Raw genomic sequence first — 27438 nt, forward strand, 5'->3', positions numbered from 1 at the left:
GCACGGAAGAGGTTGGGTACAAGAAGTTTCCAGAGGTTGCTGAGTAATTTCGATGGAAAAGGGAAAAAAATAGTCAGAATTTGCGGTCTTTTAGCGCATTCTGTTCTTTTAAACTGCTGTCATGGATAGGTGACGATGACCTGTTGTGTTCTGTGTGATCAGAGGCATGTCTAGCTCTAGCAAGAGGGAAGAAAGTGAGGAAAAACTTCTGCAGTCCTCGCGTCGCGGAGACTTGGACACTGTGCTTGTGAGTTCAATGTTTTTGTCCTGACTGTGTAAATTTATACCAGTATGGCTTCCCGTCATTTAACAAAAATAATCAAATTTCGATACATTTAGCTGGTTTGCGGTTCATTTGTGAGAAATCACACCATAAACAAATGCTAGAAAGCTCTTGAATTATGAAAATATTAAATGTAGGCTTACAAACTTTGATCAATACTTATCGAGTAGACACGTATAAATTCACCGGAAATACGAAAGCCCTTTTTATTATTTTCTATTATAGTCGCTTTCTAAAATAATTGTTTTCACAATAATTAATGAGTTATGATTATCATGTGCTGCACACGCGATAGCAGATGAGAATAAAGACTGAACATTGTTGTACTACGTTACAAATATCATGTCATCTTTTTGAACTGAGATTTCCAGACGGTCACGTAAATATTAACTTTAAACATAGTATTTATATACATACATATCAGGTATCGTGGTTGACCTCAGACCATTTTGCTAGCTTTGTAAACCTTGAGGAGGTGGAGATAATAGCATATTATGTGTAGTGTATCATATTACCAAATTTTCTAGTTCAAGACTTTCCTCCTTGGGCAAATTATAGATTGTAATAATTTGATTTTGATAGCATACATGTACAGACTGTTACATACACCTTGCGCAGTGGGTTATGTCTTAAAAGTATGCAACATAGATTAAATTAAATTATTTGTTGATTAACGGTTAAGCACACTCTGGAAATTTTTTATTTATTCATTGTTGATGAGAATAGGATTTTTCTTCTGCTCTGATCAGTGTAGCAATGTAAGTCTGAACTTTATTTCTCTGAGGAGCTGTTTTAATTTTTTAAAGGAACGATGTCACAATATTTTGAGTCATTTTCTGATTACTTTATTGAAGGATATCTCAAAATGATAATTTCGTTAGGGAGAATGACACCAAAATTGTTTTTAAAGAAAAAAATAAATAAGGATGGCCACAACTGAGAAAGGTTTACATGGATTATAAACGACAACTTTGTACAAGTTTTTCAAGATGCACGATCCATGACAAAGCTCTTTTAAACAAAATCTAGACTTCTTTTAAACTGACATCTATATGTACTGTATTCCTCTCACACCAATCTAATACCGGCCAAGTGTTCCACATTATCTGCAAGTATCCTGAATGTGGGTAATTCTTCCAATTACCAGAGCAACTTGTCAAATGTCATGCGTGAAATTTTACCTCTGAAATTTTACCTTATTCTGGGAGTAATTTGCAATAAACCCAGTTTTCAACCTGAAAGACGAGGTGTACCAACAAATCTGCTTATTTCTGCACAGAAGTTAGGTTATTGTGTCTGTAAGTCCTTTCTCTTTTTTGATGTTGTTGTGGTTTGCTCACTGATTCTATGGACTGTTTCTTTCCTAAATTATAGAGTTTATTACAAGCTAAGTCACCAAAGAATGGTTCCCGCTCAACTGTTGATGTAAACTGCAAAGGTATTTTATTTATACTGTATTCGACAGAGCAGAATACATGTATCCCGACTTATAATAAGAGAATTATTGACTGAGAGATGTTGTGTCTTCAAATTGTACCTACATCTTTCAATAACATGTGAACTTTGAAGTTCAAATCCTAACTAATGATTGCATTTTCGACCGCTGTCAATCCTAATAATTATTGTGACATCAACCGATGAACATTTAAAAACAGAAACAAACAAAATAATCAAAACCCACAGATGTGACCTTTGAACCCATTTTAAGGTAAACTTCTGTTTCCTGAGAGGTCCACTAAGATGGTAGCCTGCAAATGCAGATGTCTTTCCGCAGGGTACTAAGATGATTGACAGTAATGAAATGCAAAGCCATTGATTGAGCAGGGTTTGTGTGTTATTGAAAGGCCTAAAAAAAATTCCCTTGTCAAACATAATCAAAATGAAAATTTGCAGCTGTAATTTCATTTATGAACAGCAAGCATTTTTCTTTAAGTAGTATAAGTATGCTAAGCAACAAGCTGTTTTTGTTCATCTTTAGGGAGATCTAAAGCCAACCAAGGATGGACCCCTCTTCATCTCGCAGCTTACTTTGGCCACAGTAGTGTTGTGAAAGCCCTGTTAGAGGTGAGTCTTCAACACATGATGTAATTTTATGTTTTAATGGGTCTTATTACCCTGAATTACACTGTAAGAAGGTTTTACACCAGACCTGGTGACCAAGCAAAGTTATCTTCACAGATGGTCAAGTTTCTCACAGGCCTTTACATTAGAGTTTCCCTTTTGTCAAGAGCATACAAAATTTTTCAGTTTTGAAAATGACTGCACAGGGTGCACAAACAACCAATGTTTGGCCTTGCAATAATGCTGTACTAGCCCTAACGTCAGCATGATAAACTAAGTTGAACTAATTTCATCTTTTACACTACTTCAATCTGTAATGTTCATGAATTTCCCCAAAAACTTGACTTGCTCATCGCACAAGCCAACTCACATGTAGAATCTAGTGGTCCCAGACTATCCGACACGACTTTCTTTGCATGCTAATGAACCAGTTGAAAACCTACTCAAATAACATTGCATATATCACTCAATCTTTCAGAATGGAGCTGATGTAAATGCCAGGAATGGAATGGGAGATACGCCTTTACACCGTGCTGCTTTTACTGGAAGAGCTGTGAGTTTATTATGCATTCAATTGCAGAGTATTTTGCAAGCCTCTTTTTTTGTTCTCCTTTGCACAAATGACCCTTTCAGGCCCATTTGCACTCAACAACAATTTTTCTTTTGCTGTACTGTGCATCTTGTATACCGCCCAACTTATAGAGGCACAACTTTGCCCTGGAGACAGTCACTTCACATTGTTGGTTTGGGTTAAGAAAATGTAGGTATTTCAGAAGTCTATCTTATGTAGCAATAAATTACTATTTTTTGTAAACAAAAATGGTTTCTGTTATCTGAATCAACCCTTATTTCTACCCTTACATTTAATCTCTTAACTCCTAATTTTCTAACTAGGATGTAGTGACATTGCTGATTCAGTACAATGCTGATGTGACGATCATCAATGGAGAAGGGCGCAAACCAAGCCAAGTTACCAACAGCACAGAAGTAAAACAACTTATAAAAGGTAAATGAATAGTTCTATTGCATTCACTTGATTTGTAGTTAATTTTTAATGGCTAAAGGTAGTTGAGAGGGCCATTTAATCTGGAATCAATCTATCTGGATGCTAGAGTCAGGCTCTAGTTTTTGCATTTCAATCACCCATGAGCTTATAATTAGCATTGTAATAATTGATTTCATCCTTTTCCAGCCGCCGAAAGGAGTCTTCAACTTAAGTTAGAAGAACGTTTGCTGACAGCTGCAAGAGACGGTGACACGTCTGAGTTAAAGAAATTGGTAAGTCAAGACCTACATGCATTAGTGATCATTTGAACGTTAGTTTTCCTTTAATAAAAGGGGAGGTGTGATGGCCTAAAGGTAAGCATGCTGGAATCTGGACCAAGCAGTCTGGGTTGGAGCCCTGGTGGAGGTCATTGCATTGTGTTCTTGGGCAAGACACTTTACTCTCGCAGTTCCTCCCTTCACCCAAGGGTATAAATGGGTGCTGGTGAAATTGATGCTGGAGGGTAACCCTGCGATGGACTAGCATCCTATCCATGGGAGAGTAGAGACACTCCTAGTTGCTTAATGCTACAGAAACGGGAATAAGCTCTGGCTCTATGGGCAGCTTGGCCTGACACAGACTTAACTGGCACTAAGAATACTACAGCAGCCACATATTTTAGGCCAAGTCAAGGGATTTGCTCTTATTTTAAACTCCCAACAATGACCAGCCACCTCTCCACAATTGCCTGTACACTCTGTCCCCAGGGTGGCCATTGTAGAAAGGTTTGACCATAGTTTTCTTTTTATTTGCTTTGCAGATCGACAATACTCACCCTCCTAATATCAACTGCCAAGACATGATGGGAAACACTCCATTACACTGTGCCGCATACAGGTAAGATACCAAGTTATTGTGGCATCATCTGTGTATATTGTGCACATCTACATGTACTTCAACTTGTACATTGCAAAGAAAAGCACAACAAATCTTTGCTTTCCTTGTTTAGAGGGTTCAACGTAGGTTTGGTGGGATGTAGGATAAAAATACTTTATCAGTAGCAGGATTTGCCATTTTGACAGGCCGGTTGGGGTTTTAAAAATGACAGTAGAATGTGGGATGAAGGTGGAATACAGGTTACGCACGTTATGCAGAGAATTGCAACTCTAACCAGGCATTACTTGGATAAACATTCCAAGTGGGGCGGGATTGCAGGATTGAGCCAAAATTAGTGACGGGACGTGCGATTGAAAATGCCTGTGTTGGACCCTCTGTTTTGGAAGTGGAGAGTTGCTGGGACACCTCCCAGCAGTAAAGACCTCTACAAATAGTATTTGGACATCCAGTGATAGTCCCAGACACACACTAGTACTACATTTGTAGCCTTCTATAAGAAAATGCCTAATCTCTAAGTGAAGAATCATCCTTGTCCTAAGGGTTTCAGCTTACAGGAGGCTAGATACTGTAGTGAAAACTGTGAACTGTTTGCATGTTGTTTCAGGGGACACAAAGTGATTGCAGTGACACTTTTACAGCATGGGGCAGACACGACCATTAAGAACAGCAATGGTAAGAAAGTGTTTAAAAGATCCCTGGTGCAAAACCTTACAGGATGTTTGAGGACCTAACGGGTCTTGGAGGATCTTGCAACAAAAAAAATTCTCTTAAAAGATAAGAATCTTCAAGAATTCTTCAGTTGAAATATCTTGCAAAGATCTTTTAATGAAAGATTGTGTAGAGATATTGGTCAGGCTTCTCTAAGATGTTCAAAGATTTTGGCAAGGTATTTGAGCAAAGTCTTTGATGATCTTTGAAGATCCTTGAAGATCCTTGAAGGAATTCAAAGAACCTTGATATCTTAAGCATTTTTTGAAGGAAAACAGCTAATTTGCTCCTTATGTGATAGTGAGTTATATATTAAGCAATATTGCAATTCTTTTAAGAACACTTAATATGAAGTGCAAGAGGCCTTCCTCTGTGTCTCATGCTTCTCTGTTCATCTGTTTTGTCCTTAAAGATTCCTCTTGTGCTTCATCTATAACTCAACAATGCACATGGTGTTTTTATTAGCATTTTCCCTTGGAATGAAAATTTAAAGTAACCTCCAAAGATGAAGCTAAATACAGGAGGCCATTTCTGAGTTGTCTTTTTGCCTCAGTGTCAAAACGAGTCTACATGCAAAACCATTCATGTGAGAAGGAGTTCTGGTTACAGGTTTATTTTCATACAAATCACACTCATTTTCATATGAAAGGTTTCGCACAAGGACTCATTTGGAAACAGAGGTACATGTACAAGATAACCCAGAAATGGCCTATTCACTCAAATTTGTCATCTTTGTTAAAATTATCACAGTTTCAATGTTACTGTTTTTGGTTTTGAATATCATTATTTAAATATTTACAGCGTAATATTTGTATCATAGGTCAGATTGCCTTGGAGTTAGCTTGTAGCAAGAAAATGAAACAGCTCTTGGATGTTCAACCATTACAGGTTGGTTTTTAAAACTTAACCCTTTCTATTTTGTCAACTTCATTAGTAATATTAATTTTATAAAATCCTAGACTATGAGCTCCACACTTATGTAACCACAATTAAGCCAGTTAAAAAGCCCTTTAATTAAACTGATTAAAATCCATCTTCTCCTTACAATATCAATTTGTTGTTAAGCATCAGGTGATGAGAATTATGAAAACAGTGATCATCAGCTGAAGGTTACAGTCTTTATGTGCACCACGTTCTTAGAACTAACATTTAAAAGAAACGTATGACCATCTGTAATGACAATTGAAAGTGTACTTCAAGCGCAGCGCTGAAAATAGCAGTTAGTGATTCTTTTCTTTGCAATGAGGTATTCACATTTTTTGATTGTCTCTTTTAACTGCAGAAACTTCACAGGATTGTTTCAAGACATGAAGGTGCTCTACTTAAGGTGAGAAATACATGTACTGTGTACTGTCTGTCTCTTTGCACGCTTGGCGGACCTATTGTGGGGATTATTTTGCATGCATAGCAGACCTGTTATGATCATTGTGTCAGTTCTAGGAAAGGGGTGAATTTAAACCATAGCTAGAAGTGTTCACAAGATACACTAGAGTCCATTCCAGTGATTTAGCATCAACCTGTTTGCCATGCAAATTATGTGCAGTGGTATCATTTTACTACTTTTCTTTAGAATTTGTGTAGGCTCGGTGCCCTGATGGTTAGTGCGCTGGACTCTAAATCGAGCAGTCCAGGTTGAAGTCCTGGTGGGATCCATTGTGTTGTGTTCTTTGGCAAGACATTTTACTCTCACAGTGCCTCTCTTCACCCAGATGTAATGCTGCGGGGTAATGCTGCGGGGTAATCCTGCAATGGACTGGCAGCATCCCATCCAGGGGGGAGTAGAAATACACCTATTCACCTATTCACAAGTTTTGTGCTTGGTAGATTTGTGTCATCCGAAGACATCCTTACGAAACTCAAATGGCTTCCCGTAAAGGAACAACGCGAATGGAACCTACTTAAGGCAACTCACAAAGCCCTTCACAATCTATATTGGCCAAGTTATCTGAAACTTAATGTATTTCAACACGAAAGATGCTTAAGATCTAGTAACAGCATTCAGTTAGAGAGATCTTTAATTAATAATACTCTACAGGACCAGACTGCAAGTTTATTTAACACGTTGCCCAGCAACGTGAGGTGCTGCCAAGACTATATTAAATTTTGTAAAGACACCAAAAACATTATTTTTAAGAGAGCTTTAGAACACCTGGCATAATTTAATGGCATTAATTATTTATTTATTCATTTATTTATTTTAGCATATCTTAAAACACAATTTTATCTCGTTTACATATAGATATAAATTCTTAGATATCTTTTAACCTTTTTACAATTGTAAATTTAGTTAGCATCGGGCAGGCGAAGAGCCACCCTGTGGATATACTGCCCGAAATGCCATTATTATTATTATTATTATTATTATTATTATTATTATTATTATTATTATTATTATTATTATTATTATTATTATTCACTATGCTACAGAAACCAGAATAAGCTCCAGTTGTATGTGCCAATGGCTTGACTCAGTGTTTACCTTCTGTCAAGTTACTGGCTTATACTTGATAAATAACTATGATAATAGTAAAGTTATATAATCGTCTGCTTTCAGCGTTCAAGATTCTTTGGGTGGAAAAAGTTTTGGGTTGTCCTAGAGAGAGGTGTTCTTAGCTACTTCAATAAGAGGTTTGTATATTTTTTTTGCAATTTGATTACATCACTGAAAGCACAGGTATCCCAAGCTCCGTAGTAGCCATGGGCATTACATGACAGTGTGCAAAAGCGTTAATATAAGGCCCCGTTCACACCATGCCGGACGAATTTGAAAACGCAACAATCACCGGTCATTTTGGATTTGTGTTTGACGAAATTCCGGTCAGGGAAATCACGTGATTATCGTGACGTCATCGTTTTCGAAAAGCTCCGTGTTCAAAATGTTTTCCGTCCACACGAAAATGAAAAGCCGACGTTTTTCAAATTCCTCCGGTTTAAAGAGCGTTTTCGAAAAGCTCCGTTGTCGTGACGGATTAGTGTGGACGGTAGGCCTTGCCGTAGAAGTAAAGCCGCGTTTTCAAATTTCTCCGGCGTAGTGTGAACGCTGCCCAAGAGATTGTATGGGAATGTAACGACCGTTCGAGATGTGGAAAAAAAAGTCGATAAAAACGACTCGGCTCTTCTATTTGTTACCTATGTGTTTCTGTGGCCTTTTGGGGCCGTTTCAAATCGATTCCAGCGAGTTTTAGTTTCATCGTTTTCCTTAAATGGGTTGTCTATCTGTCTGTCTGTCTATCAGTCAACCTGTTTGTCTGTCTGTCTGTCTGTCTGCCCTCCTGTCTGCTGTCTGTCTGTCTGTCTGTCTAGATATCATTCCTCGTTAATTTCATGTGTTGTTACATCTAGGGCTGATGCTGCAGCCAGTATTAAGAGACAAGGATATAAATACTTGGACCGCTGTAAATTTTCCGTAAGTTTTCATTAATTATAATACAAATTTCTATCGCGTGATAGTTGACAAAGGCATAGCACGAGTCAACTATCACCCAAAGTTGGTGAACTGATACGTTAGCGAAACGACCGGTTACCATCTCGACAGGTATATTGAGGAAGGAGATATAGAAAATGAAACACATTTGGGCGCCAACTACTCCCTAATTTGCGAGCGAACTACCTTTTTTTCTGGGCGTATAGAATTTTTCGGGCGAAACGACCGCCGGTTACCGGTTGTAGCGCGCGCTTTCTTACAAACTGTTTTCTAAAAACCTTTAAAAAATGACACGTTTCATTGGTTTTATAACAGTATCACCTTCTTTTATTTTTACAGGTGCCTAAAGATGAGAAACATAAAATTAAAATCCAGTATTCAGACAATACAGTTCAGATCTGGAGCATTCCAACCAGTGAAAGAGTTCCACAGGTTCAGCGCCAGGTAGGCTTGATTTCGTGTCCTGTTACTGTACCTTCGTCTTCTTTCTTTTTTTACGCGCGAAGTCTCTTTCCTTGCGCAGAATTCTTTCACCACTTAAGAGGCTAGTTTCCTCCGCAGCCGTTATTAGGGTCGTCACGCAACGCTTCTCCCCCACTAAGCAAATATGGGGGGAGAAGTGGGGGAGAAGCGTTGCGTGACGACCCTAATAACGGCTGCGGAGGAGACTATTAAGAGGCCTAAGCTATAGGTCACATTAGAATTACCAGTTTCGTCTACGTCCCAGTACACCATGGAAGTAAGGTCTTTTACTGTGTTGCTCGCCTCGGCTTTAAAGCGATTTCAGCGAGTTTTTTTGTTAGACCTGAATTAAATTTGACGAGACGTAAGTGCGACGTATGAATTAGGTGTGATGTTAAAATCGAAAATTTCCGTACGCAACTAACTCGAAGCTGACCACTTCGCTTTCTACGCGGTATGCCCGGCCAAGGAGTTGAATTCAGGTCCGGTTAGTGTTAGGATAGAAGTCTTAATCAAACGGCCAAGCTGCTCTTTGAATGGTCTTGGCTGTCATCGGGGGCCGGAGTCGGATCCCACAGTATGGTCCGACAAAGACTGCTGTAATACATAGAGTCCTGGTTAAGGCCTATATGTGTGCAGCTACTGATGGCTTAAATGGCATAGGGATGTTTTTAATTGAGTATCTTAAACCTGAAACCGACGTAATCACTCTACCCAATCACAAAGAACACAGACAATCTAGTGAACCAATCAAAACTCAAAACAAATACTTGCAGGCGACGAAAAGCGCGGGTAAACGTGTGCGAGCGAATCAGGATTGGCTTTTGTTTCACTTCTGATTGGATGAAAACGTAGCGCGAGTTTTTTTTTTCAGCCAGTCGCTCGGCGTAGTTATGCAGAACCATTTTAGCAAACAAGTGAAAACGGTTTTAACTTATCAGAGGTTTGTTTGTGATTTGTTTTAGCGATGGTTGAATTCCCTCCATGAACACTGCGCCTACAGTACATTCTACACAACTCAACCAACGTTACTGATCGATGAACAAGAACAGGATGTTGTACCGCTTGGAAACATGCAAGACTCTCTCAAGGTGATTAGTCCTTGAAGTTTAAAACTATGCTGCCGTCGTATACTGTTTCTATACTGTTTGTGTTACGTTGGCACGTTCAATTCTCTCGTAACATAAATAGTTAATTAAATTGAATGCTTTGAACAAACTAGCAGAAGACCGTTTACCATTTTTACCGTTGGGCTGAAATCTCCCAAACTGAACGGCTTTCTAGTTGAGGGAAAATAAACGCATGGATATAATGCAAGATTATGCAGGATAACTGACTAATTACTGACCAAATTTGGTGACAAATCGCTTTTTTACGCAAACAATAGTCTCCATTTGGCGAGAAAATGTGCACGGATATTATCCGCGGACATTATCTGTTCCGAGGGGCGAACATTTTTCCGAGAGCGTAGCTCGAGGTAAACTGAGCTTCGAGGAACACATATGTCCAAGGACAAATATTCAAGCATATTTTCGCGCCAACTGGGGGCTATTGTGTTTATTATCCTTCAAATATTTATCACAACACGAAAATTGGGGAATATCCCTCAGATATTTCCCAGTTTTAGCTTGGGCATATTCAGTCACTTGACACGTTTACACCAGTCGCGTGCGAGCAAAAATATTTGATGGATTATTAAGCCAGATATGTTGCGATTGTGCAGCCCTTCGCAGAAATTCTGACGAGTCTTCCTCAGCACAAGACCATATTTGCTAAGTACGGATGACGTAAAACAAGGACATCCTCGCCTAACATGGGCATTGTGAAAATGTTTTTAATAAAATTTACTCCAAATAATGGGCATTGTTTGGTTAACAATTAGCTTATGAGCTCGAGAATTCTATTGCGTGAGCGCAGCCCGAGTCAGCTCTAACGCATAGAAATCGAGAGCGAATAATCCAATTGTTTTAGAATAAAATGTACTAGTCGTTCAAAACTTTATCTAAATTCTCTTCACAGAAACTGCGAAAAAGCAAAGCATCGGTTGCCATTTTCTTAACAAGCGCACACTGCTAGGCTACTCATTATCTACAACAGAATAGATAGTTAGTAGCGTAGCCAATCAGAGGAAGGCATGCGTGATAGAACGCTGGTAGATCTAGACTCAATGTTTATAATGTAAGTGATTGTTGATTTTGTATGCAGAGTGCTCGCGCCCACCAACAGCTACTTGACCAGCAAGTGTCTGGAGTCAACAGTACAATTGCAGACGCCACCAGCTCCAATACGTCACAGTCCAATGTCAAAGGTGAGAGTCACGCTATACTTAACGCAGCGTGACGTTAGCCTATGAAAACGAAAAAAGAGCCTCTTAAACCAGTTTCCCCTCCGCTACAGAGCCTGTAAACATGTTAAACGGAACTGGAACCCGCTGAAATGTAACTTATTATAATTTGCGATTAAATTGTTTTAATACTCGTAAAAGATATCTAAGGGGAGAACCATTTGACCTTTGAGGGTGTGTGATTTGGTATAGACCAACCTCGTACCCAGGGTCTTTCATCTTCCCTCCCTCCTCTCTCGTTCGGGGAGGGCGGGAAGATGAGACCCTGGAAACGAGGTTGGGTATAGACATGAATTTTTCTTTTTACCCTTTCAAGCACTAGGAATTAATCTTCTTTCGGACGTGTCTTTGCATGATATTTTTTCTCCTCACTCAACATGCGTTAAAATTTTCGACAATAGTTTGTTGCATGATTTTTTTTTTTTTGTGGTACAAGTATCTTGCAGAATATTTTTTCAAAATCCCCTCCTTCCCCTCAAAAATCTAACTGCCCACCCCTAAATTCATTGTTTTCTTTTCTACTGCAGGAAGTTTATTGAGGATCAGCGAGAAACTCAACGAAGTGGTCGCGACAGCTCGGAACATGTGTAACGCTCTCACACACTGCTTAGATTTGCTGGCGCAACAGGAGGAGGTGAGACTGTACAGCGGTTTCCCTGACTCCTTGTACTTTGTGTATGTTGCGTAAATTGCACGAGTAAATTTGATTACGGAATTGAACAGCCATTTCAGAAAACCAGTAAGATTTAGGACATGTCTAATAGATGAACTGTTTGTTTTTTGGGGTATTTTATAGGAAAATAAAACGTTTTCGGCTCTTTCTGGTGATTAAAGTTTTAACTGGCATCATACTCGGTAAATTTGTTGAAGTTTCCACTTTTCCACTTATTTTCGGTTAAAATTGTGAATCACAGCAAAAGACTTTTAGAGTCATGCCATTGTCGATATATTTAACAGTATGTCCAAAGTTGTCCAAAGTATATAACAAAGTATTCCGAAATTACAGGAACGCATAACAAAAGAAAATGGAAAACTGCACTTATTTAACGGGTGTGAATGGGGTATTAGTTAAGTTCGATTAACAATGGTGAAATGGATTAACACTTGGACAAACTCTTACATGAAGCTCTTAAGTCATGGATTAATTCCTCAAAGATTTTTTTAAAATATTCTTGCATGAAGATTACTTTTCAGACTTGCTCTCCTAGCAATTGTTTAGTGCTTTCTACTGTTCTAAACATCAAGTAAGAGGTTTCAGCCGGTTTTAAAACTTTCGTAAATACAAAATTGGATATTGTGTAGGGTGAAATTTTACACAAGTTCATTTTTGCGGTGTTAACTTTATCACAATCGTGTAATTCGGGATACAGAGATTATCCTTTTGGGATTTCGGGAACGTTTAAGAATTTTGAAACCAGTTTTAAGATAATACATTAATGTGAGAAACTATGAACGTGAGACTCAATATAGGAGTGTAAAAAAACGAGTAAATTTGGGCAGAAGATTGTTCTGCGATAGCTTTTTTTACTGCAAGATTTTCTTTGCGGATGCTCAGTCCCACGCAAATCCCTTAAATACAGTCGGAAAGTTTCCGGTCGGAACTCGTTGAGCCTGCGATTTTCGGGAAACCTCGGAAACTCGTCGACTGCCTCAATGAAGATTTTGGAACATGTCTGAGTTTCATTTTGCCTGATAAAATTGATGGCGTTGGTTTTAAATGCTTGGTAGGAACTTGTGGTATTTTCTTAGGGTAAAAGGACAGGAGAAATTCAGTTCAGTTATTTATTTAGCTGTTTATGTAAAGATACTTCCGGTTGCCGTTCTTTTTTCACACTAGTCAGCGGTTTCCAACTGGTTTATGGTAATTAACTCAGCATTGTAGACATTTTGTTTTTCACTTCGTTCCTTAGTCTTCGTTTGCGGTGGTTTTCAGGTGCGCCATCTTAGATTTGAAGAAGAAGTTGAGAAGAGAAGAGTTCTTGAAGATGCTCTGCACGTTCTGGCGACGGAACATCATGCTCTGGAGTGCTCAATTGGAGCTCATGAGGTAGAAACGCTTCGTTTTATATTTCCTCTGCGTTTATTTCCCTCGGCACAACATTTGCATAGCTGTAGCGTTTACCATTGCACGCGCCACATCCTTGCCACGTCGTGAGAGTTTTTGATTAGTTCCTGTCATCTTTAAATTAGTTTTCCAGTTGTCGGCCAATCGTAAGCCGTGTTAGATTGTGGGCGGGCTGCACACGTCGCACGTGCGGTTCTTTGCCTTCTGATTGGCTGAGAATCTCAGCAAACCAACAAAAATGTTGCCAAAATATAGATACCTCGCTGACATGGTTTAGAAAGCAGTATTTGTATAAGGTGATTAAAATTTATTTCAAATCATAACGCTTTTAAATATTCAAGACAGGGTTTTAACCGTAGAAGAGAAACTAAACCTAAACACTGCCTCCATTTTTTGCCTTGAAAATCGAATGGTTTTTCGCTGACAGGTTTATCCGACTGTTAATTATTTTTTTTAGCATAGTTTTAGCTTCGTTACGTAACTTAATCGCGATCTAGGGATGTCAACATTGAATAATTTTGGTGTAGAAATACGAAATAACATCCTTTAGTGATCAGGAATCAGATTTAAAGCTTTGCTTTTGCTATATTGACTTTTCAGATAAATTTTAGGACACTGAATAAAACATTTTTCCATCGGAGTAGCACAATAGTAGTAATTTCAAAGCAAGAATAATTGAGTAATAAATTGTGTTTGGCATTTCCACACGAGTGAATATTTTGTCTGGTTGCCTGGGTAAATAACAATTTCGAGTTCTTTTTTCTTTCTTTTACTTTTTGTTTGGCATTTTAAAATACGTTCATTGTTTTGTGACATTTCTTTGGTGTGGTATTTAAGCGGGGTTTCAATAATAGATTACATTTCAGATTTAGCCGCGATTTTGTCCGCATGCAAGCGTGGCAAATATTACCCTGTTCGTATGTAAATTTTATGTAAATATTTCTCGCAAAATCAATTCAATTTCCTTTCGACGGTCTCTTGAAACTGCCAGCCAAATAAATCGATGCAATAATCTTTGAGTCAGGTAAACACGCTCAAAACTAAGAAATCCGATTTCAATATTTTTATAAGTTTTACAGTTATTTAAAAGTCTTCCACAAAACCAGAGTAATTGTACAGATTCGAGAACGCAAATCTATGAGAAAGCGACAACTCAAGTCTTATTACCTTTGTTTGTAAGCTTTCAAGTTTGCCTGCTAAATTCGAATTACACTTTGAGATTAAAATCAATGATAAAAAGTGCAGAGCAAAATTTCGTCTTTGTCTTAATGACACCATAGTCAAATAATTCAAATGTTTTTAATATGCGGACCACAACATATTTTACATTACCATATTTCAGTTTCACAATTCCATAACGAAACAGGCCCAACGTTGTTCTGTATATTTATCGCTAAGTTTCATAAGAAAATTTCGTTCAAATATTGCTATATTCGATGACAACAGAAAGCTTTGTTTATTTTTAAAACGGATTTCGAAGCCGGCATTTATTCTTGTTTAGTTTAGCGGGGAAGGGACGCCGATTTTCAAAACAATACGTGTTGTCAATGTGAATCAAAACACGCATTTCTCTCAAGTTCTAAAGTAATGATTTTCGTTTCTTTGGGGGTTTAGCAGCTTTTTCCTATTATTAGCTTCAGGCAGCTAAAATGTGACAGCTGTTCAGGCCGAACCACGATAAAATAAAATGTACTGAATACGTGTTAAGCTGAAAAGGAGAAATCTGGTCGAAAACAAATTATATTACATCAGAACAGAGTGAAGTATGTGTATTCATCTCTTACTAGAATAAGGAAATAAAGGAGGAAAGGTTAAGAGATTTAATCCCCGATAAAGGCGTTATTCTGCAGGTTATCTAGACTACAAAGTAGTCCCTCTTTCGCTTTGTCCGTCGTGCGTGACGCGAAAGGAATCCTCGAGGGAAAAAATGTCCGCGCGAAGCCAGGATTTCGCGCAGCTATTTTTTACTCGAGGTTTTCTTTTGCGCCACGCACGACGGACTAAGCGAAAGAGGGACTATTCGTAGTCTACAGGTTGTCCCTCTCAAGATATTTTTAGACAGGCCTTTTGGACATGGTACCTAGTTCTTCTAGATAATTTTCCACGCGCGCTGCGTGGATGATTTCGTGGAGAATGAAATGTTAATTGCGTGTAGTTTCTCGGATTGGTCGCTTGCTCAGGGGTGAATCAAGGATCTTTCAAAGCAGGGGGGTGGTGGTTGGTACCTTGGGGTTGCAGGATCAATGGGGCATTCCTCAAAAATGTTGCAATTTGAGATTTGAAGCCTGATTGAAAACCGGCACATCAGAAATACTAGTAATGACACAACTATTTTAGCTAGAAAAAAATTAACTTCAATTACAATGAGAAACCTGTCCAAATTGTTTGCCTTCATTTGCCATAACATTTTACAATCTCTTCCATATGAAATTTCTTGGGTGGAATCTCGTCTCGTGCGTTCCTTGGCGTTCTAACCACGTGCACCTTTTTTGCAGCTCATTCATGGAAGTCGCATGACATTGACGAGCGATTGCAACGAGGAATTTTTCGACGCAAGATCCGATATTGGATGTGCGCTCCCTGACGATCTGCTCTCGGATGACGACAGTGATGATGGCGACGAGTATGTGCCGAGTGTAGCGACGCCTGAACCGAGAGGCGAACCAAATCACCTTCAGACACTCGTTGAAACCAGTAGCAGCAGTAGTAGCGATAATATAAAGCGATCCAGCTCGGGAGGAAAGCTGGGAAGTTTTAACAGACTTTCGTTAACGCGAAGCACGTCAGATACAGATCTTACCGCGAAATCTAACAGTAGGAATTTTTTGGACTGCGACAGTTTACAGAAGTCAAAGTCGGCCTCCAGTGATATGGAGCAAAGTACAGCGTTATATAGGAAACAGGAAGCTGAGAAACAAGCAAAAGCGAAAGGACGCTACAGGTAGGCTTTCGTCTGAACGCTTAAATCACGATGTATAGCGTACTAAACAGTACCACATGAAAGTACTGCGCAATAGCTTTCATTTGAATGGTCACACACTAGGGTTTCACTCGCAGACTTAAAAAAGTTAAAACCACCTTGTACAGCATAATAAACAGTACCGTATGAAAGTACTGCTCAGTAGCTTTCAGTTGAATGGTCACACACTAGGGTTTCATCCACAGACTTAAAAGTTAGAACTGCCTTGTACGGCGTGACAAACAGTGCCACATGAAAGAACTGCTCAGTAGCTTTCATTTCAATGGTCACATACTAGGGTTTCACCCGCAGACTTAAAAGTTAAAACCACCTTGTACCGCATAATAAACAGTACCGCATGAAAGTACTGCTCGATACTGAGCTTTCATTTGAATGGTCACACAATAGGGTTTCATCCACAGACTTGAAAATAACAATCACCTTGTACAGCGAGACAAACTGTGCGACATGAAAGAACTGCTCAATAGCTTTCATTTGAATGGTCACACGCTAGGGTTTCACCGACTTAAAAGTTAGAACCACCTTGTACAGCGTGACGAACAGTGCCACGTGAGATAACTTGAATGGTCACATACTACACCACATGCAAAGCTTGCCATAGAAATGAACTAGTTTTCGACGCGTATGATGGTGCAGCACCATTAATACCCATACTTTTCTCCTCACAGAACAGCTCTCCCTGTATCTATGCTTTCAAGAAATGAGTTCAGTGTCTGGGCGGTGCTGAGACAGTGTATTGGAAAGGTACGACGCAACGGCTGCATCACCACGTGACATTTTCCCGCCACAAATGTATCACGTGACTTTGTAGCCGCAAGTGTCTCTGTTGTGATTTGGTTCAAACAGGCCGTTTCAGCGTTACTCTTTGGCCTATTTTGCGGAACGAGTTCCGAGTACAAAATATTTCGTGTGAAAATGAGTTTGATCTGCATGCAGGATGATCAATGTGCAGGCTATGCACATTTTAATATGAATGGTTTTGCTGGAAGCCTCTTCTCGAGACATAGGCAAAATGTTACTTGGAAATGGCTTATAACAAGCAGTTAAGAACGCAAGTATTTGAAAGTGTACAGTGCTTTTACAGCTATACCTAAATGTTAGCTTATCTTTAGCCTTTGTTATGCCAAGGGAGACTTTATTATTGTCGTCTAAGACAGGGCAGTGCTATCATCGTAAGTTATGGTAGTCTTGCAATCTTCCCTTGCGCTAAGCAGACCCTTTGCTCTGGCTTGTTAATTTAATTTACATTGTTATTGTTCCACCAGGATTTGTCAAGAATTACAATGCCAGGTGTGTAAAGAATTTCTTAATACAAGCAAGGTTTTTTTTTTCCTTCTCGACTTTTAAACTAGCCCTCCTCTGGATTTCCTAGGAGAGAGACTGTTCACGAGATTTAAGCCGACTGGATTTTCGATAATGGTGTAGTGTTCTTCTGAGATTCGTTTAGTCTTGTTTATCTAGTATGTAGACTGCTTTGCAGTGATTATAAGGCCGTCAAGCAAAGCTACTCTTGATGCATTGCGTGATGCCTCAAATAAACTACTCAACAAGGGCATTGTTTGATGTCACGCTCTGTTACGTTCTTTCAGTTATCTTCAATGAACCACTGACGTTTTTGCAACGTGTCGCGGAGTACATGGAGTATGTTCACTTACTTCACACGGCGGCCAGTTTAGATGACCAACTACAACGAATGCAGGTAAACGAATTACTTGTCAGGCTTTTGTCACGCGGTTTGGTGACTTTTAGACGATTCTGTTGCGTAAGAAATAGTCTTGAAATGGAACAAAGCCTACAACTAATGGTTTAAGATCAATAGACCATTTTACAGTTGTCTGCTCAGTGACCTGGCCTTTGTATGGCAACGAGGCTAGAGTTGACCTTGTTTTGATACAGACCTCACTGCTTTTGTCATGTAAATGCACCTAGTTAGCATCAGAACAACTTGTTTTACACAACAAAAGCAGTGAGGTCTGTATCAAAACAAGGTCAACTCTAGCCTCGTTGCCATACAGAGGCCAGGTCGCTGAGCAGACAACTGTAAAATGGTCTATTGCAGCGCACTTCTGGCGCCAACCGAAGGCAAACGTTTGCAAAAATACAGATACTAATTACTAAATACACTGTAAATTAAATGTGACCATAGCATACTGTCAGCTGTTAGGCCTACTTCACACTAGGACACAAACGAGACGATGACAAGACGACATAATCACTTATGTCGCGATGTGGACATCGATATAAAAGCATAAGGAAAAGATCTGTTTTTTTCCCTTATGTCGCTGTGTTCATGCTGTTATGTTGCTATAATGCCATTATGTCAGGATGTTCACACTACAAACGTAACGACGTAACGTCCTCATGTCGGTCTGTTTATGTTGTTATGTCGTTAGTGTGAACTAGGGCTTACCTACCTGAGTAAACTTGGTGACTGTCGGTATGTTGTAGTATATCTCCTTGAACACCTGATCAACACGTGTTGATTTGTTTTCATTTTAGTATGTGTGTGCATTCGCGATATCAGCTACAGCGTCGAATCTGGACAGAGTAGGCAAACCTTTTAATCCGCTTCTAGGAGAAACATATGAACTGGTTCGGTGAGTATCGAGAAATACGTAGATTTATTATCCAACTGCAGCGAATACCGTCCAAATAACAGCACAAATATACAGCGATATTGTACAGTTATTTGTACAGTATCAAACCCGGACAGATCGGCGCGCTCGCAAAACTGTCGCACTCTCCCTCTTTCACTGATAAATTTATTGACTACAGCAGTTGGATGATAAATCTCTTATTAGATATTTTGGTGTGTCGTATCGCTTTATATTTTTACTCGTTGTTTGTGTTTTGACTCGCCCTACGGGCTCGTCAAAATACGGCACAACTCGTAAAAATTTACAGCGGTACTGCACACCAAAACATCTCATAAGATATATGCATTCACCGCCTGCGCGCACGTTTAGCGTTCGTCGTACTTCTCATTATAAACTTACTGTCTTTTTTCTCTTGGCAGAGAGGACCTGGGCTTCAAGCTAATAGCAGAACAGGTTAGTAAGCGTCCTGGCTTCTGATTGGTTCTTTCCAAGCTTCCGAGTTCACCCGGCCATAAGGAGAAGAGAAAGACTCAATCGAGCAATGAACTTAGACTTGTTTAGTTAACCAGTTATAGATTAACCAGATACCATTCAGAATTCGCTGTTTCTGTATTCCGTTTGACCAAATGAGGGCAGATACCACTTTGTTGTCGCTCACATTCTGACGTTCAGTGCATTGAGCCAATCAGAATTCAAACTAAAAACGAGCAACCGGCTAGAAGAGCGGGAAAAGTTACATATGCCATTAAACCTGATTGGCCGAGAAGACGGTTACCTCACTGTGATTGGTTAGCGCACGTCGCACGCGTTTTCTGAAGTACTATATTGAGTCTGCAAAACAAAACACATACAGCCATAAAGCAACGCGTACTCACGCGTGACATACACGTTACGCGCGTGTTCCACGCGTGGCACGCCTGTCTCGTGCCCGTCAAATCTCCTGCGGGGTGGTGTAAGTGGAATACTGACCTAGTTCGTTGTTATTACAGGTCAGTCACCACCCGCCTGTGAGCGCTGTACAGGTTGTAGGGGAAGGCTTTGTGTTTCACGTTACAGTTCAACCCAAGCTCAAGTTTTGGGGCAAAGGAGTTGAAGTTCAACCTAAAGGAATGGTCACGCTGAAGTTAACGAAGTAAGTCAGTGATTTGTTCCAAAGGAACAGGAGAAAAGTGGAGAAAGTTCCAGATTAAAATAACCACCAATGGTACAATACCCACTAAAACGTTTTGGGAAACGCAGCATTTAAAGTAATTTTTTCATACAGTTATGAAAATGTATCTAATTACCCGAAGGAGGGGAGCTGCCCGGGGGGGGGGGGGGACTTTCAGAAAGTCCTTCATGGTAAGTGCTCGTGCTAATCACTCTCGGTTTGAGCGTTGCGGAGATTTTTCTCGCCTCGAAGTTGGCTTTCGCTTCTCGACTTGTTGGCAATGCTAAGGGGAAGGGTTTCGATATTAACTTTAGCATCCATCCCCTCCCCCAACCCCCCCTACCGCTTGACATTGCTCAAGACCCATCGTTAATAGAAAGTAATTAATTTATTTTCTCCATCTCCAGGTACAACGAAGTTTACACGTGGAACAACGTCAACAGCTGCGTCCATAACATAATCGTAGGACAGCTCTGGATTGAACAGGTTAGTTTATGTTTGCTTGTTTCATGTTTTGACGGTCAATTGAGGCCCCGTCCACACTACACGGAAGAAATTTGAAAACGGATGTTTCACCCTGAAAACGCATCAAATGTTTTCCGTCCACACTACGCCGGAGAAATTTGAAAATGTGGTCGATATTACAACATCTTGCTCACTGATTGGTCAAACATTTACTCTGTCTTTCTGTTTCGATTTTTCCCGCTCCTCGACACGTCCACTCCTATAGTGTTTTATGATTGGCTAATCTGCCATCTTGTTTTATGATTGGTCAAAGATTTATTTTGTGCAGTGGAACCCCACCTTACGGTCATCTCGTTAATACAGTCACCTCGTTATTACGGCCACTTTTTTGTCCGTGCGAAACACCCATACATTTTTTCCATAAGAAAACCCCATTAATGCGGCCAACGGCCAAATTCTGAAATCCCCACCTGTATAAACCTTTATAATGATTTTACCCCGTTTATACGGCCACTCAAACCAGTTATGTTCACCTTTCCATTGTTAATATTGTATGTACTGATTGGAGTTTCAATTTTAAGAAAAAATTACGTCTGCATTCTGGATGCTTATTAAAGAACAGTTGTTTAGAAGTACAATTGTGGTATATTTGTTAAGACTTCACTTAATTTAGACCAGTCATGAAATTTGCCCCTACCACATTAATACGGCCAAATTTTCATGGCCCTTGGAGACAGTATTAACGGGGTTCCACTGTGTTTCTTTTGCGAGCTCCCCTTTATCTGGCCTGCTACTCAGACGCCCTTTTGCGCTCGTCACGCAATCTTCCTTCCCCACGGAGAAGATTGCGTGACGAGCCCAAAGAATGTCTCCGTAGGAGGCTCCCCTTTATTACAGTTATTTTTAACGTCCTCTTTTCTGTTTTCTTTTCTTTTAGTATGGTCAAATAGAAATAACTAATCACACAAATGGGGATTATAGCGTGATTCACTTTAAACCTGGCGGCTGGTTTGGTAAAGAACTCAATAAAGTTGAAGGCTCCATCTTCTCTGCCGAGTAAGTTGTTCAAAAATTCTCCTTACTCCAAATTCTCCTTACTCATCGCCATATATTTCTTTTATGTTAGTTATGAGAATCTGATAGTGCATCAAGACCATCACTTGTTGATGCTTGCTTGCTTCGTAATATTTTGCAAATGAAGTAAATTTGAGATTTCTTGTAACGAAACTTTTCAAACTTGAGGAAAACGGTCAAGGCGAGTTCCGGAGGAATACTGTTACCTTTCGAAAGTGTTATTGCGGGAAGGCCGCCCGTTTCTTGAACCTCCGGTCTTATTTAAGACTGGTGGGGAATGAATATGTGTCCGCTTAGAACAGGTTCCCTTGCTTAATAAACGTTGTATTAAGATCAAAACCAAAGCCATTACGATACCCAACTAAGAGAAACGGAAGCAAGACGAAGAATTAATGAGAAGTCGAAAGAAATACGAGGTTCGGCGCCAAGTACGTGACAAAGTCGTGATTTGTTTTCCCATCCCCTGTATCATACTCTGGTAAAGAGCTCGCATAACACTCAATCCTCTTCAAATCGCAGCAAAAGAAAACGTTTCTTATTGCGGGGAGACTGGACAGACTCGATCCAGTGCTTCACGGTCGACAAATTCACCAGGAAGGAATCCAAGAAGGAGGGCAAGCGGCGCCGTTCAGACGTGAGTGAGAACAGCTTTGCGTCCGCTAATTCCCTGGAGAGTTTCAGCAGCGGCAGCAGCGGCGGCAGTGTTAGTGTGGACACGTCGACACCTAAGACTCTCTGGAGTTTTCAAGAACGACCTGCTAATAGTAAACAGGTATTACACGAATACCTTGTTAGTATGAGTAATCAAATGAAATAATTTCACGTGCGGTTTGTCAAAACTCAGATTATTTTCGTCGCCTGAAAACGCAAGTGAAATTATTTCTTAACTTCACGAGTATACTATTTGATTTCCTTTCAATGTCATGGGTGACAAATTACACTTAAAATTCTGGGTTTTTGAGAAATTTCGCCCAAACGTTGCTATGGCAATTTTGTAATTACGTATGTGAAATTATGGAAGTTCGTGCCAAAATTAAGGAGTGATTTGTCAGCCATGATATTAACTCTGAAACTATTCATCCTGTCGAACCACGGAGAACTATTTTCTTCCTTCTGGTTTTGTTTCAGCAAGACTGACGGGTGTAATTTTACAGCAACAGTTAAGTATTGGTTTTGTAGTTTCTTTTCAATTTGTCACGTCTTACCTTTTTTTTTTCTTTTTTTGTACAGATGTATAATTTCACTACATACGCGATGCAATTGAATGAACTTCACGAAGATCAAAAGTCCACGGTAAGGCATGTGCTCTTATTCAGAAAAATGGCGGGAAAGATACGCCAGCTGTTCCACTGTCTGCTGGCTCATAAAAATGGCGGGAAAATACAGTAACAGCTCCACTTTCTACTCGCCCGTCAAAATAGCGGGAAAATTGGCCAACATGTCTACGTTCTGCTCGCCCGTCAAAATGGCGGGAAAAATACAGTAACAGCTCCGCTCTCTAGTCGTCCGTCAAAATGGCGGGAAAAATACTGTCTGCTCGCGCGTTTACTAGAATTGCAGGAAAAATCGGTCAACAGATCTACTGTCTGCTTGGGCGTCAATCAAAGTGGCGGCAAACATACGTCTGCGAGCTTCTTGTCCGCACGTCCATCAAAGTGATGAAGAAAATTCTCAACTGATCCAACAACATGGCGCGAAACATTTGCCAGATAGACTGTTGTCTTTTGGCCTGCAAAAATGGCGGGAAAATCCACCACCGGGTTTATTGTTTGGTCACGCTGGCAGGTTGACGAAATTTTTCTAAGACTAGAGAGTGTTGTAACTCTCACTTATGACTCCACTGGCGCTAGTTTTGCAAGGCACCGATAATAGCTCCGAAAAGAGAAGTTAAATAATAGATAAATGGTCACTTTATTTAAGCTCCATTTTAATAGAAGAAGAGTAGAAAATCATAGCGGGATACTTTTGTAATTTTGTTATCAACAGTTACCGCCAACAGATTCAAGGCTGAGACCAGATTGTAGAGCCCTTGAAAACGGCGACTTAGGTAAGATTGTACAGTACAGTGTTGTGTGATCATTCTAATGAAAATAAATTGACTACGACTCGAAAAGAGAGTAAGGTAAAGCATTCATTCACTGTTTGTCAAATGTATCTTTCATCATTCTTAGGTCATGCGTTTGTAATTCATTCTAAGTGACTTTTCATTCATCGTTGGAATGTAAAGTGCATTTAAAAACTGCATGACATTTTTTCAAACAAGAAATTCCATATTCATTTATCAATTCACATCCTCGCTCCTTCATTCATTCATTTGTTTATAGTGATTTTTTTATCTGTAGACACAGCTACTAGGGGGAAAATAAGACTTGAAGAAAAACAAAGATCAGCGAGAAGAGAACGACAGAAGAATGAGCGCTGGATTCCCAGGTAAGCAATGTTCGAGTCATCTTCGGGAGTCCTCGGAAATCGTCGGATGTCTTCGGTTCCTCGGGCTTTGAATCGAAAATGTTTCTGGGACGATTTGCAAAAATCGCTGTCATGAAATCTATTTAAAGTCCTTGAATTTTCTTCTGACATCTGATTTTCACATGTTCTTGAAAAGTCCTTTGAATTTAAGCGAAACTTGAGTCATGCGAAAAAAGAAGAGTCACTAAATTCACTTAATGGGCCGAATGGAGAAATTCTCGCAAGATGCTAAAGAATGTCGAGGAACAACTAGCTTGGGCATTTGTAATATGGAGAATGTGCACGAGTCTTGAAAAATTGTAGAAAAGTTTCAGAATAGTGCGAACGGTCAATCTACTATTTTTTAATTTCCCATAATTTACTCTGTTTGCCCTCCAAAATTTCCACAACCTATCATTTTTAACTGCTCTTTGAAGGTCTGCATATTCTTAAGAGCATTTCACAGCGATAGTTCATGTAAGATTTGGGGGGCAAACAGAGTGAATTGTATGGAAATGAGCAATTTTCGTATTCTTGGTATTGGACTGGAAGCAGCTTGCAATCGAGACTCATGCGGGGAAATATCATCAACAAGAGTCTAACAATTTGCATTTGAAAGGACTCCTCGCATTAGCCTCAGTTGCAAGCTAGTTCCAGTCCAATACCGAGAGTACGAAAATGATCTGTTGGCGGCTAGTCATAAATTGTTTGTTTGTTTGTTTGTTTTCTTCTTTTCATGACAGATGGTTCAAAGAAGACATCAATCCGTACACAGGGCAGATTGACTGGCTGTTCACAGGAACCTACTGGAATAGAGACTGGAAAATGTGCCCAGATATCTTTTAACTTTCCTCTTAGTTCATAACAAAATTACAATTCCTATCCAGTCCGTCGGGGTTTTTGAAGAATCGTCATGAAACGGGAGCGGAGTCGCTTGAAATTCGCAGGCAACGTGACTACTCGCGCGATTCGCGCGTGATGTCATTCTCGCGAGTCGTGTTCGTCTCGCGTTCTACCGATTTCAGTCGGGGGGGGGCGCTTTTTTTCTTTAGTAAATAATACCTCGTGCTGATAAGCAATTATTGAAGTCGTTGAAATAGCGATTTGGCAGTTTATCAACAATCTCTGCTGTTTGTTGGATCATACAAAATTATCGTGTTTTCTATTCAAAATAAAGCGAGGCAAAATTTATTGCAGAAAAATATCATAGCTTATGTAGAAAAGTCAGATTTTGGCGGATAATTCTAACGCCATTGACACTCGGTAATTTTGTGGCAAATTTTGTCACCTCAGGATAATCACTTTGCAAGTAATTACAAGTTGCTAATAAGTAATGCCTTCCACGGCAGACTCTTGGTTATTCAGTTACGGCACCGCAACTTTCTACCAAAAGAACGTACCGCACAAGAATGGCCATTTTATTTTTGTAACAGATAACTCTCAATTGCATTCGAAAAGTGCTCGAAGGAGTTTGAAATAGTAAGGATTTCGTGTTACTCCGTGCAGCCCGACAACAGCCAACAGTGACGCAAGGGGCCTGGATCGAAATTTACCTCGATCTCGTGCTCACCGGTGAATTAAGTCAGAAATTTTCTAAGTTTATCTTCAGAGTAATCTGTGTCAATCCTCCCCAATATTTCCCTTCGTTGTTCTTGTTTTATTTATTATAACCTCTTTGGTGTTTATCTACCTTACTATTCCATTATTTTTTGGAAGGCCCTCTTTCAATTTAACTTATCTAATGCGTTTTTTTTGGCACAATGGCAAAGCTAAAAGAAACGTTCATTTTCGAAGCCCATAGATCACTTGATCCAACGGAAATTGGTTATGTAATATTGGGTATTTTGTACCTAATTTCTTCCCCTAAGATCTCCTTTTATCTGACGGCGCAGACAATGCGGACGCTAGTTTAAGAATATGCGTAGTAATTAAAAGAGGACTCGTGACGTCACCGTTGCCGTTGCTGTGGTTGGACTCGATAGAGTTTCATGTAGTTGAATTAAGAATGAGCAAAGTTTAATTTGGAGTATTTATTTGGTGTAATAACGGTATTGAAAAGCGGAGGGAAATTGTTCCAGTTTGTCAGGGGAGCTCTGACGTAGCCTGTGTACCTCTTCTCACTCCCCTCATAACAAAATCTTGAAGAACAAGATTTCCTAAATGGGTTTGATTTATTGCGGGGTGTGAACATGGAATACTAAAAAACTGGTGGGTGTGTTTTCAAACTTTGATATTGAACAATAATTTGATAAAAACAAGAGGATAGGGTTTAATGACAGCTGGAATAATAAGGTTAAATTTCTTGGAGCTAACAGAATAAAATTTGTGGTTTTCTGCGGTACAAAATTTTTCATGAGCGCCTTCTTGCGTAGCTTCGTTCCATACGAAGACTGCCGACGGCCTCCCGAGGAATTACGACCCTTTCTTGATCAAATCGAGCTGCAGAGTGAAATAAGTATAAATTTTATTTCCTAATTCTGTTGGTGCCTTTGGGTCGCTTTACCGCTTTCGAATGAAGTAGACTTGTCATAAATAGTGATTATTTAGTGGCTAGTTTGTGGGTGTGCTTAGGGTAGTGTATAGCATAAACAAGTGCTATTTCAGGCGTATTGTTTCTGTTGGGTGCAGAACCTTCTGTTGGAGGTGGGGTAGGGTTGAATGATGAAGGATGAATTGAGTTACAAGTTGTTTTCAACACTTCCAAATAGAACATGTTCGTATTCTCGGCATTGGACTGGCACTGGCTTGCAGTAGAGGCTCATGTGGGGGAATATCGTTAAAAAGAAATCAATATCATTCCCCGCATTAGCCTCAGTTGCAAGCTAGTTCCAGTCCACCACCGGGAATATTAATATGGCCTATTGTTTTCAAGTTCTTGGAAAAAGATCAAGAAGCTAAAGGGAGGCTGGAGACAGTAAAAGAGCACGGCTTGGGGAGAGTGCGCAAGAGCGCCAGGGAGGGGTAGTTGAGGGAATCGTTCTGAAAGTGGTTCCTTTAAACGCATATATTTGTGCTAGTGCATTCCGAAGCTTGTTCACAGTGAAGTGGTGAAAACCTCTTGCAATAGCTCTGCAATGAGGGAATAAAATAATTATTTAATTGTAAAAGTCCTTGATTTGTGTAATAATACTTACTGGCTCTCTCTTTAATTCATTTTTCATGTTTTTAGGCAAGGCTGCTTTTGATTTCTTTTTTTCTTTTCTGCATCGTCAATTAGAGATTATTTACGTTTTGACAGTGGTGAAAGAAGAAAAAAAGACGCTTTATGGAATTTGAACTTGATAGGAAAGTGCACAGCTTGAAATGTCCCTTGAAAGATTCCTTTACAATATCTGCCTACTGTATTTAATGAACTCAAGATTGTGCAGGGAGCAGGGTAACAATAGGGAAACGAATCTGGCAATAAATTACTTGATACTGCATTTTTAAATTGCTGGGGTGGTTATTGGCACAGTTCTGTTACGGGAGATCACCTTGAGCTAGCCGTCAGCTAGA

General features: G+C 39.7%; 1 protein-coding gene across 1 annotated transcript; it reads left to right on the plus strand.

The window, feature by feature from the left end:
* The first annotated feature begins 2 nt into the window (after positions 1-2).
* LOC110043136 (oxysterol-binding protein-related protein 1-like) lies at positions 3-27373 on the plus strand. Its single transcript, XM_020748555.2, has 31 exons — positions 3-247; positions 1658-1721; positions 2262-2347; positions 2823-2897; positions 3239-3350; positions 3537-3622; positions 4150-4226; positions 4831-4898; positions 5755-5822; positions 6217-6261; positions 7489-7562; positions 8277-8340; positions 8698-8802; positions 9786-9911; positions 11026-11128; positions 11692-11798; positions 13098-13211; positions 15725-16170; positions 16878-16953; positions 17475-17499; positions 17799-17908; positions 18709-18806; positions 19226-19259; positions 19796-19938; positions 20364-20442; positions 21359-21477; positions 22015-22267; positions 22726-22788; positions 23482-23542; positions 23838-23925; positions 24687-27373. The coding sequence occupies exons 1-31, from the start codon at positions 167-169 to the stop codon at positions 24787-24789; spliced, it is 3153 nt and encodes a 1050-aa protein (XP_020604214.2). The 5' UTR covers positions 3-166; the 3' UTR covers positions 24790-27373.
* Positions 27374-27438: the final 65 nt, after the last annotated feature.

Source organism: Orbicella faveolata, unplaced genomic scaffold (assembly GCF_042242905.1).
Source record: "Orbicella faveolata isolate gen_17 unplaced genomic scaffold, um_ofav_v1 contig_34, whole genome shotgun sequence".
NCBI classification, from domain to species: Eukaryota; Metazoa; Cnidaria; class Anthozoa; order Scleractinia; family Merulinidae; genus Orbicella; species Orbicella faveolata.